Source organism: Lissotriton helveticus, chromosome 5_1 (genome assembly GCF_964261635.1).
Source record: "Lissotriton helveticus chromosome 5_1, aLisHel1.1, whole genome shotgun sequence".
Classification (NCBI taxonomy): Eukaryota; Metazoa; Chordata; class Amphibia; order Caudata; family Salamandridae; genus Lissotriton; species Lissotriton helveticus.
The window spans coordinates 561,545,224-561,564,555 of NC_136065.1; the positions used below are offsets into that span (position 1 = coordinate 561,545,224).

The 19,332-nt window shown below is 42.7% G+C and overlaps 1 protein-coding gene across 2 annotated transcripts in view; it reads left to right on the forward strand.

Annotated features, from left to right (window-relative positions):
• Positions 1 to 19,332, forward strand: part of ATAD1 (ATPase family AAA domain containing 1) — a 291,020-nt gene that overhangs the window by 150,595 nt on the left and 121,093 nt on the right. For both annotated transcript variants that reach the window (XM_078642892.1, XM_078642891.1), the window contains exons 3-5: positions 10,278 to 10,376; positions 14,630 to 14,750; positions 18,705 to 18,905. In XM_078642892.1, coding sequence (XP_078499018.1) covers positions 10,278 to 10,376; positions 14,630 to 14,750; positions 18,705 to 18,905 — 421 coding nt within the window. The remainder of the gene's footprint in view (positions 1 to 10,277; positions 10,377 to 14,629; positions 14,751 to 18,704; positions 18,906 to 19,332) is intronic.

The following is a 19,332-nucleotide window of genomic DNA, read 5'->3' on the forward strand; positions in this document are numbered from 1 at the left end:
AAAACCCATCTAATGGGAGGTTTGCCCCTACCAGCATTGCTTTAAATAGCTTCCCATTTGAAGTAAGATCTGGTGACTTCAAGAGCATTCTTGAGTGGGAAAGCTGGAATGCCCAGGAGTAGTACTGCAAGTCTGGGAGGGCCAATCCACCTTTTTCCTTCCTCCTTCTCAGTTTTTTCCAAGCCAACCTCGTGGCTTTATAGCCCCATATGAAGGAATTTATTTCTTGTTGGCACTTAAGAAGTTGCTTAGAGTCAAATGCAAGGGGAATTGTGTTAAAAATAAAAGTCAGTTTCGGAAGGATAGACATCTTTACGATGTTCACTTTCCCAAAAATTGATAATCTAAGACCCACCCAGGATCTCAAAAGGACCCTACACTCTCTGGCGACCAGGTCTCGGTTTGCTTTTGCTAAGGCTTCAATATCTTGTGTTATTTTAACTCCGAGGTAACGCATTGAACAGATTGAGGGCGTCACCCCAACACCCGGATTGGCAATATTCCATGTCATTAGCTCAGTCTTATCGGCATTGATGTCGTAGCCTGAAATACTTCCGAATTCCTTGGCCTTTTCGACCACTATGGGAAAAACATTTGCTGGATCGCTGGTGTAGATTACAATATCATCCGCGTATAGCCCTACTTTCCTTTCCCATCCGCCGAATTTAAAAGAATGTTTTGTAACCGTAATTCAATTGCAAAACATTCATACATAGCACTGCAATTTGGTATTTGAAATGGACTGCCTAAACATGCCCTGTGCACATACCGGATCGGAAGACACAAATAAGGATCCAGTAACATTACCAAATCTCATTTTGTGTTTTGTGTAAATAAAAAGGCATTTTTTTCACCAAAAATAACGAATGGGCAGTGTCCATCCGCAAAAATGTATTTTTTTTTTTTTAACATGTAGCCCTAAATCTTTAACTGCTGCATGATGACAGTTCTCTTACTACAGACCAGGGCGCAGTGATTTGACTGAATTGTAAATGCTTTCATATAACTTTAATTTAAAATAAAAAATACATTTAATTTTACTTTAACATGGCATAATTACAGTTTCAGTATTTAGTCTATTGGGCATTGAAATTGAGCAATGGATGTATTAGTCTCCTAACTACAGACATAGTTTCACAACAAATAAAATAAATTCTCCGTGGCTCGTAAATATATTTTACATACCTTTGTCCATTTTTAGGTCGAAGCAGACAGCACAGTTGTCTGGTTGCATAGACATATTGGGGTCATGCTGGAAGCTAACCTAGAAATGCATTCTGCCCCAGCTAATCACAACCCTCGCCAAAGACCCGCCGACCGACCACACTGACACAGCCTCCCGCAACCTCAAGCAATGGATCGACAACTGTGTCAACACTCTCGCCCCGATCAAGAAACCCACATACAGACTCACCGACATAAGAGCCATCTGGTTCACCGCCGACCTCCAGACATCCAAGCAGACCTGCCGAGACGAGAGAAGAAATGGTGCCACGGGCAAACACCGGACAACAATGCAGCCCTCAAGAACGCCAGCCGCAGACACCACCAACTCATTCAAACAGCCAAAAGGACCACCTTCAAGGAACGTATTGACAACAGCGCACACAATAGCAAAGAGCTCTTCAACATTGTGAAGGAACTCGCCAACCCCAGCTCCAACGACATCCCACAGTCACAAGACCTCTGCGACTCTCTAGCTACCTTCTTCCACTGCAAGATCGCAGACATCCATGACCGCTTCAACACCCAGACCTCTCCAACAGCCGCTGACACCTCAGACCCACCGCCACCAAACCACACCAGAATCCTAACCTCCTGGAACCATGTCAACAACGAAGACACCATCAAGACCATGAACACCATTCACTCCGGCTCACCATAAGACCCCTGCCCCCACCACATCTTCAACAAAGCGAGCTCCATCATCGCACCCCCATCTCCGTAAGATCTTCAACAGCTCATTTGAGACCGCCACCTTCCCGGTAAGCTGGAAACGCGCAGAGATCGCAGCCCTACTCAAGAAACCCAAGGCAGACCAAAATGACCTCAAGAACTTCCGGGCCATCTCCCTGCCCCCGTTCCCGGCGAAAGTCATCGAGAAAATAGTCCACAAACAACTGACCCAATTCCTCAAAGAGAACAACACCCTGGACTCGTCCCAATCCGGATTCTGCAGCAACCACAGCACTGAAACCACCCTCATCGCCGCCACCGAGACCCTCACGGGTGAGTAGCGTGCTCTATAAATGTTTGTTTGATTGTTCGATTGATTGATTGATTACTGTTGGCTTTGTCTTTTGTCACTTACATTTGCATGTCTTTCTTCACTGGTTTTATTTGTTTTATGCTGTGCAGCTTGAGTGAGTCCCTCTTGTGTAGCATAGCTTTTTTAAATACCTCCCTTATTGGCTCCTACTCTTCCATGTCTGTTCACTTTTTGGGAACTTTTTTTCTTTTTTGTAAAGCCCTTCATGAGACTGTATGTTTTTAAAGTTGTCTCTTCTTGCATGGTTATCCCCCTTGCCACTCTCTCTATGGCTTCTGTAAGGCGTTTTTGTTGGTTTTTCAGTCAGTTTTACCAGTAGCTGTTTTGGTTTTTGCTATGATTTTGTTAGGCATATGTTTATGCATGAAAGTGTGTGTTTTGTTTCGAGGTTAATTTTCACAGGGTGTGCTTCACCGGCTGCTACAGCATACCTTCCACTGGGTTGCCAGAAGCTGTCTCATTGTTTTTACCGCTGCTAAGATTTGTAGGTCAATTGACCTATGAAGAGAACATTATGTTATCTTTATAGCATACCAGCAAACATCCCTGGCCCATTTGCCTCTTGGCCAGGGCCTGAACAGACAGTAAAATATTTAAATTGTCCAAATGTTTTGCTGGTAATGAAATATTGTTAATCTAGCATGAAAGAAAGCACCCGAGCACACATTTTTATTTCTTTGGGAAAAAATCGGTTCAATATAGTTATATTTTGTGAGGTTTTTCTGTTGGATCTTATGTACTATGAGCAAGTATTAATTCGATCTCATGGAATTGTGCTTTCCACTACGTATAATGCTTAACCATGAGTTGGGTAACTCCGTTATTTTCATTTATTGTTTGGTGATGCACATGTTCTTTTTTGTAAGAAAAACATAATAAAATGCATTTTTCCTATTTGGCTTTTGTACCCATCATGTAAGGAAGACCATGTTCTGTTTTTGTTAAACGCCTATGTTCGTCTTAATACACCCACATGAATTGGACAGAATAGTACATGTTGTAGGCTGCTGGTGATGGGGCCTGCAACAAACTCCAGCTCAGTTGTTACAACTGCCTCATGTCTCTATGCATGGTTATTACGTTGTATGCCTTTCCATTGCAAGATAGGTATATTTAAGGTATATGTGTACAGCTGTTTTCTTGGAGGTAAAATTGACACGTACGGAGAAATACATAACAAAGAATGTGTGTATATATTTATATATTGAAAAAACAAAAGTTACAGGGACATTATGGTTAGCCTATACCATAGATGTTCAGCAGTTCTAGTTACCTGAGCTAACTATAACTTATGCCTCCGCAATGCACTGCTTATTACCTCGTATATTGCATCACTCATGAGTGATTGTTAGTATTTCAAAAGTATTTGTGAGACTTGAAGATAGATACTAAGCTACTGTATAAGTTAATTTTCTGTACTACTGATTGATACTATTTATTTCATATGTCATCTGAGAGGCTTTGTGATTATCAGCGTGTGAGTGGCTGTATAACTGTGTGTGTGGCTGTATGGGTGGGTAAGTGGCTGTGAGTGGCTGTAGGGTTGTGTGAGTGACTTCATGGGTGAGTGTTTGTGTAAGTAGCTGTATGGGTGAGTGTGTGGCTGTTTCAGTGGGTGTTTAGTTAACTGAGTGGGTGTGTGGGTGACTGTGTAAGTGTGGAATCGTGAGTGAGCGGGTATGTAAGTGATTGTGAGTGGGTGTGTAAATAGTTGTATGTGCGTGTCAATAGGTCTGTTGAGATGTGGTATGGGTGAGTGAGTGGCTGTCTTAGTGATTGGATTGTTTGGGTATATGAGTAGCTGTATGGGTGATTGTATGGCTGTGTAAGTTGTATAGGTGAGTAAATGGTTGTACGAGTAGCTGTATTGGAGTTAGTGGGTGTGTTAAAGTTGTACGGATATGTGAATAGGTATGTGAATGGTTCTTTGGGTGTGTGAGTATCTGTATGGGAGACTTTATGGGGTGTCAGTGGGTGTGTGTGGTTCTGTGGATGATATCGGTGATGTCATCAGTGATGACAATGACCATGTCATGAGTGATGTAATATGGGAGGTCATAGACCGTGCATTGCGGGGGCATAAGTTATAGTTATTTTATTTATAACGTTTTATATAACGTGAACAAGATCCCAAAGGATATCAGATTGCTTTACAATATAATGGAGGGGAGGACAAAATGCAATATCGAAACATCAAATGGGAAAAGGAAAGAAATACAATACACAGATGTAAGCAGGTAACGAAGGGATGTAATAATAAGCAGTAAAACAGTACTGTATCAAATGGACTTTCTATGAAAGCAGGAGCAATGTCACAGAGCAAGTGTGCTGATCTCTCTTAAGGTAAGAATTTGCTCATTAGGAATCTTTTAGCTACCAATTTGAATGCCGTTGTCTAGGAGAGACTGCGTATATCCAGTGAAAGGGAGTTCCATATCTATGGGGCAGCACCAGAGAAGGCTCAGTGACCAGATCTCTTTTTGCAGAGGATGAGTAATTTCAGGAGGAAAGTAGTGGCACTTCTTGATGCTCTCTCCCCACAAGATAGTTCAGGTTTTTGCGCCAGGTACTTGGGGGTATTAAAATGAAGGGCTTTGTGCTTCAGAATTGCAAACTTTAACTGAATTTGTGCTTCGTAAGGTAGCCATTTGAGAAATTGTAGGACTGGGGATATGTGCTTGTTTCGTTTGGTGTCTGTAACCAGTGTTCAGTGAGGCCCTTAGTGTAGCCAGGGCATATTTGGGAAGGCCAGAGAGTATGGCACTGCCATAATCTAGCCTCGGCAAGACAAGCGCTTGGACCACCTGCTTGAAATTATTTTGTAAAACAACAATTGATGGACAAAATGTAGAACAATGTCATACATTCACCCCAGTACAGAGATCTGGGCCTAAATCCATCGTGTTTTTGCACTCCACACCACCCCAGTTCAGACATGGCCATATGCAAATCAGCCTTAACCCTGTGCCTCATAGGAACAGTCCAGCCCGAACTGCCAAGCCGTGTCTTTCCTGGACTGGAATCAAGCATCCTAAGACCGGTTTCTGGCTATCAGCCGTCTTCAGCCAGGATAGTTTAACTCCAGTGGTGTGGAGAGCATGGGACTCCCGTCTGAGCATACCCCTCCCACTCGGGGTGACAAATGCAAAAAACAGTTGGACAGAATGCAGAACAATGTCATACATTCACCCCAGTACAGAGATATGGGCCTAAATCCATTTTGACTGGGTGTGAGTGTTTGATTGATTCAGATGCTCCGTCCATCACTACCCCCTTTTTTACTGCTTTTGGCCGCCATAAGTGTGGCAGGGTATGCTCAGACGTGAGTCTCTTGCTCACTTTGCCACTGGATTCAAGCAAGCCGGGCTGAAGACGGCTGGAATGCCAGAAACCGGTCCTCGGAAGCTTGTTTCCGGTCCAGGGAAGACATGGCTTGGTAGTTCGGGCTGGACTGTTCCCATGAGGCACAGGGTCAGACTGATTTGCATATAGCCATGTCTGAACTGGGGTGGCAGAATGGGCTAAAGAACGGTGATGGATTAAACCCAGATCTTTTGACTGGGTGTGAATGTTTGATTGATTCAGATGCTCAGTCCATCACCACCCCCTTTTGTACTGCTTTTGGCCGCCATAAGTGTGGCAGGGTATGCTCAGACGTGAGTCCCTTGCTCACTTTGCCACTGGATTCAAGCTAGCCGGGCTGAAGACGGCTGGAATGCCAGAAACCGGTCCTCGGAAGCTTTTTTCCGGTCCAGGGAAGACCTGGCTTGGCAGTTCGGGCTGGACTGTTCCCATGAGGCACAGGGTCAGACTGATTTGCATATAGCCAAGTCTGAACTGGGGTGGCAGAGTGGGCTAAAGAACGGTGATGGATTAAACCCAGATCTTTTGACTGGGTGTGAGTGTTTGATTGATTCAGATGCTCCGTCCATCACCACCCCCTTTTGTACTGAAATTATTTTGTGCAGGAAGGGGTTAATATTTCTGAGAGTCCTCATCAAGTGGTTTGCTCCCTTACATGCGTTGCTGATATGATTTTTCATATTCAAGTGCTTGTCCATGGTGACTCCGAGAGATTTGGCTGGGTCTATGATGCTCGGAGTTCAGTTGAAAGCAGTGAGGTGCGTCAACCAGAGGTCTAACTTAGGGATGTGATTCGGGGGGAGATCAGAAGGAATTCTGTTTTGGAGGTGTTGAGCAGGAGATGGTTCTCAGTTAACCAGTTTTGAGTAGACATTAGGATATTGTTGAGTGAGATGTTTTCCGGGGATGAGATTTTCCAATAGAGTTGTGTGTCGTCAGCATACATGTGGAAGAGCATGTTTGTGGAGTTTAGTGAGTTAGCTAGAGGTTCCAAGAAGAGGTTGAAGAGGATAGGAGAAAGGGCGGACCCTTGGGGGGACCCTCATGAGTACTGGAGAGGGCTGGGAAAGCGAGTTTGCCACGACTCTTTGTGATCTGTGGTGAAGGAAGGATGAGAACCATTGTAGCACCCGATTCGAAAAACCCAATCTGTTTTGCAAAATGGATAGGAGGTTGTCATGATTAACCATGTCAAATGCTGAGGAAAGGTCTAAGAGGATCAGGAGGCTGGATTCGTTTTGGTCAAGCATTTTTAAAATGTCATCCATAACGTGTGTGAGGGCTGATTCCATGCTGTGCACCTTCCTAAAACCGGATTGATGCTGGTCTAGGAGTTGGTACTTCCCTATGTCAGCACAAAGTTGGTATTGTACACATTTTCTAGGAGTTTCGCTAGTGTGGGGATGTTGGAGATGGGGCGGAAGTTGTTGAAATCAGATATGTCAACGTTGTTTTTTGTATAGGTGAAACCTGAGCTGCTTTTAGGCAGTCAGGATCATCTCTTGAGATAGGGAAGCGTTCACAATCCTTGTCCAAGTGGGGATGAGTGCATTCTTGATTTCTTTGAAGATGCCCGGAGGCAACGGGTCACCAAAGTGGTTGGAAGGGTTGATATTCTGAAGAATGTTGTGAATGTCTATTTCACTCAGTGAGGTAAAGGTGCCTCATGACACATTGTTCTTGGTGTTCGTGATGGTCAAGTTGTGCTTATCAAAGATGTCCAGGGGTGAAGCGGCACTAGTGGAAGGCAATAGTGCCTTCTTAGAGGCGAGGTCAGTAGAGATGAGTCTTGATTTTCGGTGTAGAAAGCATCAAATTTTTCGCAGGAAGGTGGGTTGCCACCCGGGTCAGGAAGGTTTGGACCTATAACTGATTGCTGTTTGACCAATTCGAAAAGCTTCTTGGATCGGTTTGCTGCTTGGTCTAGTTGGAGTCTGAAATAGTCAGCCATAGCTATCTTTATCTGTTTGTTGTAGAGGCTCCTGACATCTCTAAGGAGTTTTAGTTGGTCCGAGGTGAGATTAGATCGCCATGAGCATTCATCTGCCCTAAGGTTGAGCCGTCATTGGTCTCCCGCACAGGGACCTGCTAAACATGCAGTTCCCAGTGTGAGAGAGCAATAGTTTTGTCTGTTTCCCTGCCTGCTTGACAAATACTCTGCTTCCAGCAGGTGGGATGATTTGACAGCTCTTGCTTTATAGGAGCGTAGTCAGTGTTTGCTCTGACTTGGTGAGAGCTGTCGCAGCTGCTGTTAAGTCCGAGCACACCGCTATGTCCCAGGGGTGGGCACCCCGGGACATAGCTGGAGCAAGCCCGGGGGGGTGGTAGTTCCCAAGGTCATTAAAGGCATACCATCAGGCCTCGACAAATCTACTCTCCCACTCACTTTGGCAGGTCAGATTTTATCAGGGCAAGCTATATTTAGGGCCCACTCCCCCCTTCTGGCGAGCTAACAAACCGGTTCACCCACCAAGTGAAGGAGCCTTTAAATCTGGTTTATCTTGTCACATTTATTCTGAGCTCAAAAGTTAGTTTACATCTACAATTACTTTTTTTTTCTTTGACTGCAATCTTCGAGGATTTTATAAAGTTAACTGTTTGACAAACAATGTGTACTAAAAGTGTGAAATGGAAGGCTATGTGATGTCAAGTCTTATTCTAGCATTTAAATTGCTAGAAAGTGAACTGTGTAAACATTTCAAAATAAAGTTTTGAAAGCCTTTGTTTTGTAATTCTGTGTGTTGGAAAAATGCGAACACTTTTCTTGGTGATGGGTAAATGACATATGTTTGGTAAAAACCAATTTCGACACATTCTTGTTTATACATTATATAGTTTTAAAAGTGAAGCTGCATGTTAGAGGGAACTTTTCTGAACATTTAAATGGAAAATGTGTTGCCTGTAAATGTCAGTGCACTACCACCTCAAGCTTTAGTAATATATTTATTAAAAGTGAGTTTTTAAAGATATACTGAGAAACATTCCTGCCCCTGCCCTGATAGCAATACTATTATTTAACTAAGAGGCAAGTGAGGGGTCATGTGTACCCTATATGTGGCCTAGATTCCTATTCTGCATGTACCCAACATTTATTCTATTAAATCAAACCAAATTGTCTTTTTTGTACAGCAGGATTGCTGAACTCGCATATTGGAAGGGGCTCTCCTATGTGATGATGAGAAAAAGGTGCCCTGCAAAGTAAAATATTTGCCTAGGATGATATAAAGAGACACGTTTATGGGGCAAGCATATTCCAGTTAGGTGGAGTAGATTATTCAAGTTACTAGACCTGCAGGTCTAGTAAAATGTATGATTTTTCGAGGGCTGACAAATGTATTTGGGTCCTATTGTACACTGGGGGATGGAGGCAAAATAGAGAAATGTCGGGACCGTCTAAATGGCGCTCTAGCAATGTAAAAATAAACTGACCCCATTATGTGCATTTGGTCATTATGGCTTAGGTAGATTCTTCACAGAGGAAATTATGATTGTACAAAATCTCATTTGAAAGAACCACTAAGAGTACAGCCGCAGCACATACAAAGCTGTACATGTTTTATTAAAACAGTGAGTGAGTGTTTTATGCTGGGCAACATGAATACTAACTTGGACTGAGATGTGTTTTGTTTCTACTTTTAACTAACCTTAGCACCTTAATTTTTGAACTTCTTGATCAATAAATGTTCCTGTATCTGCTCTTTCTGTGTATTTTGTTACCCACCTGAAAAGGTTGTTTTAGGTCTGACCTTCCAGATATCAAGCTGTCTTGTTGCAAAAGATCTGTTGCGGGCTTACTAAGAAACATGCCGGGGTCTGGAGCCTACCATTGCTTATCTTTAGTTTCTCTGCCGTCACTCTTATTTGCCTACTTCCTATTGGATTTTTTTTGCCAGTCTTGCGTTTGTTTCTGTTATGAAGCAGAGCCTCTTTAGTCATGTCTTCTGCATTTTTTTGTTGTTGTTTAAGCACATGGCAGTGCATGCAATTTATTGCTGTCTCCCTTCTGTGCTTTTATCCCTCCTCGTGCTCTGTCCATGTGCTTCTCTCTCATCAGCCACATTTTTGTTACTCTCTCGCCCTTGTGATACTGCTTTCTGCACTCCACATTGCGCTCTTTCCCATTGTGCTTCTGCCCCCCACACTCCATGTTGCTCTCCCACTTCTTACATCTCCCCACTCATTGCGTTTATTTTATTTTTTAAAGCACTTAGAGCTCCATTTTAAAACTGCTTTCGTGCTACTTATCAATGATTTACTGATCCATCTCGAATCGTTAATTCAAAAGACAAAACAGTCCCCTTTGTAAGTGCATGAGTGTGTGCCTACAAGACGAAGCGACATTCTCGTCATTATTATATTTATTTATTTGCTCCAGTGCAGCCGAGATGCTGTTCAACATGGCTAAACACATTAACAAAACCAATAGGTCTCGTAGGCCTATACCTATTGGGTATATTGTCAGAGTTTGAATTATTAAATAAACCCATATTGGCTCACTGTGTCTCTTGGTATCGTGTTAAATCAATTTGCTAATGGGATAGTCTACAGGAGATTGCTCACGCTATATACAACACATTTGCTTCTCTCTCATTAATGTGACCTTATCCACACTTGAAATAAAATTATATCATTTTTTTTATTCTAGGCAGAAAAGCTAATGAAACAAATTGGTGTGAAAAATATAAAACTTACAGAATATGAAATGAGCATTGCTGCCCATCTCGTGGACCCTCTCAATATGCAAGTAAGCGACTATTTTGAAATATAAAGTCAGTACCTGCTTTATGATTATACCTGTATGTCAAGCGTGCATTGCCATGACTGTATCCTGCATCCACAGTGTAGTACTATTTGTGACACGCTCCTTGCTTCCCTGCCTCCAGAATACAGTGCATGCATGTTTCAATTTGCAACTGGTATATCATTCATTTTGACTCTGTCTCTAAAGCGCACATTGCTCCCTGTTACCTTCCACATTTCACCATTGAATTGCATAAAATTGTCTAGCCCCTTAATTTCTTGCTCACCAGCAGGCTGGTGTATTTCAGCATTTAATATGCGCCGGTTTGGCACTGCTGGAGTGGTAAGCCCAGCTGTATTGAAGCTTTCACAAGAATGCCACAGTATCCTTATTCCACAGAAGGTTTTTGAGTTATTTGAGCCTCCTGGTCCAGCACTGTTCACCCCATTAAGAGAGGTATCCTCAAACGTGGTTAAGGTGTTAAACAAGGACCTCATTGTGTTAAAGACTCGACCCGAATCACTGTCACCCCATGGCAGGACATGTTAATCACTGTACCCTGCAGATATTCTATTTTACAAAGCAAGTCTCCAGTGAAATAATACTATAATAAATTATTATAGTATTTATGTTGTGATCGGTATTGTTTCCATGAAATGTCAATCTTCTCAACAGTGAGCTTCTAAACCACTTGGAGTGGTGAAAATCTAAGTTTCTTACTGCTGTCTTTTTGCACAAAAAAACATAACCTAACAATTCGCCAATGTGTCAATTTTGTGTTTCATGTAAATGTTATGACCTGCACAGAACAAACACTTATGCACTGTGCCGCAATATATTGGTAAAACTGGTATGTTGTATCAAAATATACTACAAGTAGTCCTGACTACAGTCTCTGATTTGCTATGTCTGAATAATTTATTTAGAGATAATTATTTAGATTGAAAACTATCAGTCTTGATTAGCAAACTCTTGATTCTTCAATATTTCTCAGACCTATCTGGATGTTATTTGAGTAGATGGTTTCCAGTGGGATAATTGTTTTTTAGTACATTGGATGCCCAGATTAATCCCTGGGATAGAGGGTAGCCATGTTTTGAGGCTATCACACTGTAAGAGAACCATCAATTCCCTTGCCTCATAACTCAGTGCAAAGGCAGTTAGAAGCCAATTCATTTTACCTCTCCTCTAAATACAGTCCTTAAACACTGAACTCCTCCAGTGTCTTGAACAGGAATGTTCTTTACTTTCAGGGCACCATTCAACATCTTTAAGCGACCTCTTGTTGTATCAGCTATTGTTAGTTATATTTTTCACTTTGTTTTGCTACTGCTCTTTGTGAAGTGCCATTCCCATGAGGGTAAGGAGTCGGAAACAGACTCTTGCAGTCTGTGTGCCTAATTTCTCCCCCTGTATTTCAGGCCACAACTAGAATGCCCCTTAGCTGACTATAATGCGTGCCATTGATGAAATGCCCATGTATCTGCCTGTATTATGTGTTGTAAATGAAATGCACCTTGTGCCAAAATATGTCTGCATGATCCCTTACATACATTTAAGCAATGTGTAATGTCACAAAAAAGCTAAAAAATGTATTTTGAGCCCACTGCCAGATGCCTGGTTGTCTTAGTACCAAAGAAGCGCTGTCGTCTTTCCACCTCATTCCTCTTTCTTCCACCATTCTACACTTCCTATCTTTATCTGATTCTTGCATGTTCATTTTTTTTTTTGTCCCTTCTTTCTTCCTTAGTCGCTGTCTTCCTATCCTTATCTTCCTCCTCCTTCTGTGTCCCTTCTTCACCCATTGGACCTTTAGTAGAATTCCAACCATTTTGGATCACCATCAAGAGGCACACCATAAAGGCATTTGATGTGGCAGACTTCACAGGGATTTATAGTAACCGGTTTGCTGTCACACCATCCTCTGAAGTCTGTTTAACACCAGGACAGTTGCCTGCATCATCACTGTGTTGTTGCACACATTCTCATTGATTCTGAATATGCTGTTAAGCTACACTTAAACCATGAGGTCAACTGCCAAGAACATCATATTCACTCTTGAATATAATCTTTATTCTACTTGTTTACCTGCACAACCAACACCAGATGGTTCCTTCGGAGAAATGGCTCAAACGAACGGATTTTAGCAGACCCCTCTCACCAGCTTCCCCGCTGCCTTACAAGCAGTCGTCCGCACCCTGCCCTGACTACCTGTGATTTTGATTGTTTTCACTGTTCAGCTAATTTGTAACTGTTGAACTTACCCCACTGTTAGAGACTTACTTAACCTGTTTCTGTTATTTTAACAATAGTGTACTCCTCTGTTTTCGACTTTTACTTGTCATTCTTATTGTATAATACAATTCACACTGTTAGCATCATTGTAACATTGTATCTTTTTGCCTCTTTTTGTGCTATTTGCCACTGCCCTGCCACCACCTCAGCGCGCCTCCTTCCTCTTAACCTACTTAATGTAGGCTGCAGTGCAATCGCTGGTGGGGCCATGCAGCAGAAACACTACCAGCGTGCCGCTGGTGCGCCAAAGGCAAGCCCTTCTGGTTCTGTCCGTGCCTGGATCACGCCCAGCGCAGAGAACCCTGGCTTTGCCGCCACCCGAAGATATGCTACCACCAAGCCCTGGGCTCCGCAACAACAACTGCTGCCGCACCAAGTCTCGATCAACGGTAGGACCGTATACCTGCTGGCACTACCTCTTCTCCTGCAACACTACACTGTCACAGGATCCCCTAGATTCCGCCATCCATCACTACATCTGAAGCAAAGTATCCGAGAGCGAATGGGCTGACTCTCTCAGCACCTCCCACCCTGACACCTGAACCCACCTAGAACAAGCTGGCTAGAACCTCTCCACCTGGATAACCGACGGTGCCGACGGAGTCCCCCGTCAAGTCCACCAAACTCAAGAAACCCTCCAAACAAGCCAGCTGGTACACCGCAGAACTGAGAACCGCAAAACGCAACTGCAAGTGCCTTGACAACAGATGGTGCACCAGCAAAGAGCCCACAGACCGAGCCACTTGCAAGACATCCCTCAACCAATTCCATAACTCCTGACGAATACAAAAAGGAGCACCATCACCGATGGCATCAAAACCAGCTCCAACCACAGCAAAGAACTCTTCAACAGTGTCAGAGTTCTCCAACCCCTCAGCGACTGAAAACATTAACACCTGCCAGGATAATTGCGACACCCTGGCAAACTTCTTCCATAACAAGATCTCCACCATCTACAAAAACCTCAAACTCCCATGCACTGTCATCAACACCCTCAACCTCCTCACTCCCACAAATGTAAACCCGACCACCTCTCAAAACACCACTGCCATCAAACTCCATCCACTCTGGAGCACCCACGGTTCCTTGTCCCCACCACATCTTCAACCTCTGGAGTAAGATAATCAGCAACAAGCACCCCGCCATTTTCAACACCTCAATCACCATGGTTACCTTCCCTGAAGAATGGAAGCAACCAGAAGTCAAACCCATTCTCAAGAAACTATCCACTGACCACCAGTGATCTCCAGAATTACAGTCTAATCTCTCTGCTCCCCTTTCCTGCAGAAGTCCTCAAAGGCCTGGACCACCAACATTTGGAGATTAATTCCCAACAGCCAGAAAGACTGCACTTATGAACTTTGGATCTAAAGCAATTACAGCTATATACAAAAATCATGGATATATGAATAGAGAACATATTGCCCTCCTACCAAAAAGAGTTTTGATTTATTGCTGAGTTTTGTGGGCAGTCGAAACTCCAGGAGTAGAGACAAGGTACCTGGAATTTTGGGATTTTTACCAGTGCAGTTAGAAAGGATCATTATTGCCATTACTTTGAATCTCTGTATCTGTAATTGCACGGCTTGGCGCAGAGAGGTGGTCTTTGCCATAAGTGGTGAGACTGAAAACCACTTTAAAGATTGCTTGGTCAGACGTTGAAATTTGAATATCTCATTCTGCCATTGTTATATATTGAGATGCTTTAGGAGCAGATTGGTGCATTAGATAAGACTTACCTGACTTGAACGGGTGAGAACCCCCAAAATAACTTTTGCATGGTGTGCAGTGTTCATTGGGGTTGGGTTGTTTGCTTGATATCCATGTACTGTTTGAAGTGTGCTGCCATGGAATGTGTACTCTACTCGCTTGTTGTTCGAAATCTTTTTGTTATATGTTAAAGCATTCATCAAATCAAATGGTTTTGCTACCAGATTGATTCCTATTCGTCTGTATTTCAGGTGACTTGGACCGATATTGCAGGCTTAGATGAAATTATTACTGATTTAAAGGACACAGTAATTTTACCCATTCAAAAAAAGCACTTATTTGAGAACTCCAGACTCTTGCAACCTCCAAAGGGTAAGTAGAAGAACGTTTTGCTGCCTAAAGCACAATTGAAGTCCGAACAATTACAAATGATGCTTGCCTTCCTGCTAAATAGTCCGAATCTATCGGATTCAGTCCTAACATTCCAAACTTCTTTTCTTAATGTCATTTGGGTTCCACAGATGAGACACAGAGCTCTAAAATGATGAGACACTACAGTACACCTGTTAAATAATAATAAAACATAAAATGGCGCCAAACATAAGTTCTAGTGGACTGATAAGTATCACACTTAAAGTCCTGTAAGAGTATTTGAGCAATGGATCTTTATTATTGCTATGCAGGCTGCTGCAGACATATTGCTGAATCTTCCAATCCAATAATCCAAAGTGAACAAATCATTTTGCAGTTCCAGAGGAACACTTAATTTCAGTGTTTTGTCTTTGTGGCTTGCCACACATTCCTATCCCACCCCCACTTGAGGGCACAGGTAACAGGAGTGTAGTCCATTTATATGTGCTGGATCATAAAAGAATAACCAAGAATGTTTACACTAGTATTTAGGTTTTCGTTTTCAAGATACTATCATTCTGTTACAAAGTCCTCCCACTGAACTGAAGTCAGAATTCAGGATAACATGAGGCCATGTTAAAGCTAATAGTATGATCCATATGCTTTCCAGTTTAAACCAAAAATGTCCAATAATTAGCAGTTGAAACAGCAATCGGCATTTTCAATTAAAAGTGGAAATCTCTCTAACTTGAACACTCCATGATGGGCCGTGCCCATGCTTACAATGACAGAAGACCTTGGTGGTGGTCCACTACTCCACACCAGCCTCCTCCCACAGAAGCAGGTGGCTGGTTGAGGCCTAACTACATTGTATGGGGTTTGGGTGGTCAGGGCTTCATGTAACTGTGGGCAAGCTGGTGCTTTGTTCGCAACCCATGGGTGCCATGTCTGCCAGGCTTGTACCCCAGACAGGCTTTTGTACTCCCTGTGCTATCCAGGACAGGCAGCAATAGGGGAAAAACAGTTCCTCTCTGGGATAGCTTATAAAGAAGAAATACGACAGGAAAGATGTACATAATAAAAAAATACATAAATGTTGCTATGTACATCAGATGACGTTCGAGGTGGTGCAACTACTATAAAAATGTTACCTATAAGTGTACTTTTTAAACTGGAGAAAATGGCCATCCCTGGCAGACTTGTGGCTCTGAAAGGTATAAACACTTAGTAAGTACTGCTTTCAGAACTTGCGAAAACACTGAAAAATAGCCACTCAATTTCACAAAATATACACACTGGAAACTCTAGCAATGCGTAGTTTAGCATGAAAGAGGATGTGGGGGGTATGTAAGAGAGTTGCAATTTTGGGATTCCCTTTCAAAGGATCAAGTGTCTGGTGCCAGGTAAGCTACATAATATGCTTGCCTTTGAGTCTTTCACAGGCTAGGCACCAGTGTGAAATCCTGAAGTTTAAGGGTAGAACTAGTTGAATGTTCGTTTCACCTCTGAGATGCTGGTATAGATGGGTCGAAGTCAGTCATGTCTTGCTGGTGTCTTGGAGATTGTCATGCTTCGCCTTTCAGATAATACAGAATCTCCCGCACGGTGGCATAAACACGGCGAAGCAATCGTAAAACACAACAACACCTAGAAAAGCGTTTTATTTTACAAAATGTAAAGACTCTCTTTTTAGAATAAGGCTTGGGGTTTATTTATGCAATGCTCTCTAAAAGAAAGGCTTTCCCAGGTGCCAAAATAACAACATTCAAATACACAGATATATATATATATATTAATATGCAAGCAATAATAACACACTTGGTAAATGCAACAGTTAAATGCATGAGTAATACTAATGAATAAACAAGTAGCAAATAACACGAGATAAGACTCAAGTAAATATAATGGACGTCCTGCATGAGATCAGAAAGATATATATATATGTGTATATATATATATATATATATATCAAAAACACAGAGAGTTGTCCCCTCAGAAGTGTTCTGGAAGCAGCTTCCCCAATAAATGCAGCAAAACTTACCTCCTCTGTGTGGCTTCCTTGAGGGGACAACTCTCTATGATTTTAATGTTAAACGGCCAGTCCTGCCGTGAGGAAGCCCAGCTACGGTACGCGGTCCCAAGCCAGCGCCTGGGGGCGCTTTGCTGTTAAGGGAGTGGAGGGTGCAAGGTAAGTCGTATGGTGCCTTCTGGAGCTTACATGACACTCAGCCAACCCACTGGGGAGTAATAGTTGTTGAATTGGCCAGCACACCACAATTCACTGGAGGAAGACATTGGAGCACTACGAGAGCCAGCAGGCAGTGCGCCTGGTAATGCCCAGCGAGGCGGGATTTACGAACCTCGATAAGGTGATCTAACAATGCGGTGTGCATGCCATATACTCTCTTTGCCCTTTGAAGAAGTGTGAGTCAGCACAAAACGAGTCGGGCGTTTAAAGATCGGATGAGCCTCCTCTGTGTGGCTTCCTTGAGGGGACAACTCTGTGTTTTTATATATATATATGTATATATATACATACACACTATATATATCAAATTATTACTTTGGATGTGCACCTCACTCATTCACACATCACAAAGAAAACACCTCAAATGACCACAGCCACTGGAACTATGCATCACAATGGCACTGGTCAGAAACTAGTCACCTCACCCAATCGTTCACTTGACATCCTTGCCAATTCACTCGGGGGGGCCCGTTCACAGCCAACTTGGACTCTCGACCGGTACTCAGGTTCCGTTTGTCTTGCAGCAGTACGTCTACTCTGTGAGCTCCCAACTCAGCTGTCAACAAACCTCAGCTTTATATTCTCAAAACACACACACTAGAAGATTCAAGAGTCTTCCTCCCCGCACAAGGAAACTTACTAGGACTGGCCAGCTTCTAAGCAAGCACTCCATGGTAGGAAGGACTTCCCACGTCCCCTCTACATTCTCGCATGTTCCTGCCTTTTTCTTGATGAAGCTCACAAAAGCCTTCTAGGGTACATTAAACAATCTCTCACAAAAACAGTCCTTGTACATGATTAACCCAAACAACTTGCAAGCATGGCTGTGCGCGCAGATAAAGCTCAAGTCAGGCAGAGTCAGAATTCAGGATTACATGAGGCCATGTCAAAGCCAATAGTAAGAAAATAATAATTCTACTTCCCAGTGTACTACACATTGCACATTTGTGCACCACTGCTTATAGCATCACATACTTTCTCTCAATGTACGACACAGTACACATTTGTGCACCACTGCTCATAAAACTGCACTTCAAGACAAAAAAGTACATTCCACACCCCTCTCTTTCATGCTTTCAAATGCACATCCCACACGTTCTGTTCTTGGCAAGGCTGTCCTACTCTGTGACAACTCCCACTGAAATCATGCAAGATTACAAGAAGGAAATCTTTAAGAGAAACAAGACATACCCAGGATGTTGTAAATTCAGGCTAGGATAAAATAACACACCAAAGTCAATTAAAATAATGGTAGTCAAAGATCATCACAGGATGTCGAACCACAAGAGTGCCTCTAGCACTACAGAGATACAATTTATCTTGGGTCCAAGTGGATAGAATTATAGGCTGGTTTCTCTAAGAGACCACCAAGGCAAGTGTTTTGTTAACAATACCTCTAAAATGTTGGAGAACTTTGGATTGAGTCTCTCAACTACTAGCATGAAGTCAGGAGACCTCTTTTTCAGATGGGGCATTTAACGCCACTTGATGTTTCTGAAAGCCTGCAAAGGTTGTGCATGGTCTATCTCATTTGAAGTATTTGATTCCTGAATGCTAGTGGATTTTTCATTAAATCAGTTAATCATCTGGTAGGTAAGACCAAAAGTGTTAGGGGGTCAGTGGTCTTGGGCCCAGTTAGTCATGCATTGTGCAAGACCATGCTGTATTTGATTAATTATTTTGCAACATTACATGTTTATTAGATGTGCACTTTCTCCCCTTTTTAGGAGTTCTTTTATATGGCCCTCCAGGCTGTGGAAAAACACTGATTGCCAAAGCTACAGCCAAGGAAGCAGGTTGCAGATTTATTAACCTTCAGCCCTCCACTCTGACTGATAAATGGTACGGAGAGTCTCAGAAACTCGCTGCTGCAGTGTTCTCCTTGGCTGTAAAACTTCAACCATCCATCATCTTTATTGATGAAATAGGTAAAGACCATTAATACTTTCCACTACAGCTTTAAGTGTCTTTCTTTGCACTCTTCAATTTAGGTTGTGTGGATCATAATCAGGCATGTTGCCTACTGCCTTTATCTTAAGCTTTTGAATTGGTACTGAAACTCTGGCAATGTTGAAAATGTGAGGCTTCAAAGAGTCGGACATTTGTTATGCCCCTTACATTGTCCTAAATCTGATGATCTAGGTTACCAAGTTCCAAATCCCATACACTGCTACAATTGGGTCGTTGTGAATTGAGCGCTAAACATCTGGCTGATTGCTGCCAACATTTTTTTCTAGAACATTCATTTATGACGGGTCCGCTATATGTGCAAAGGGGTGCTACCGGCCTCTCTGGTCCTTCAACATAGATTAGAGATCCAGGTAAACATCCAGGGACTATGTAGCACCAATAATA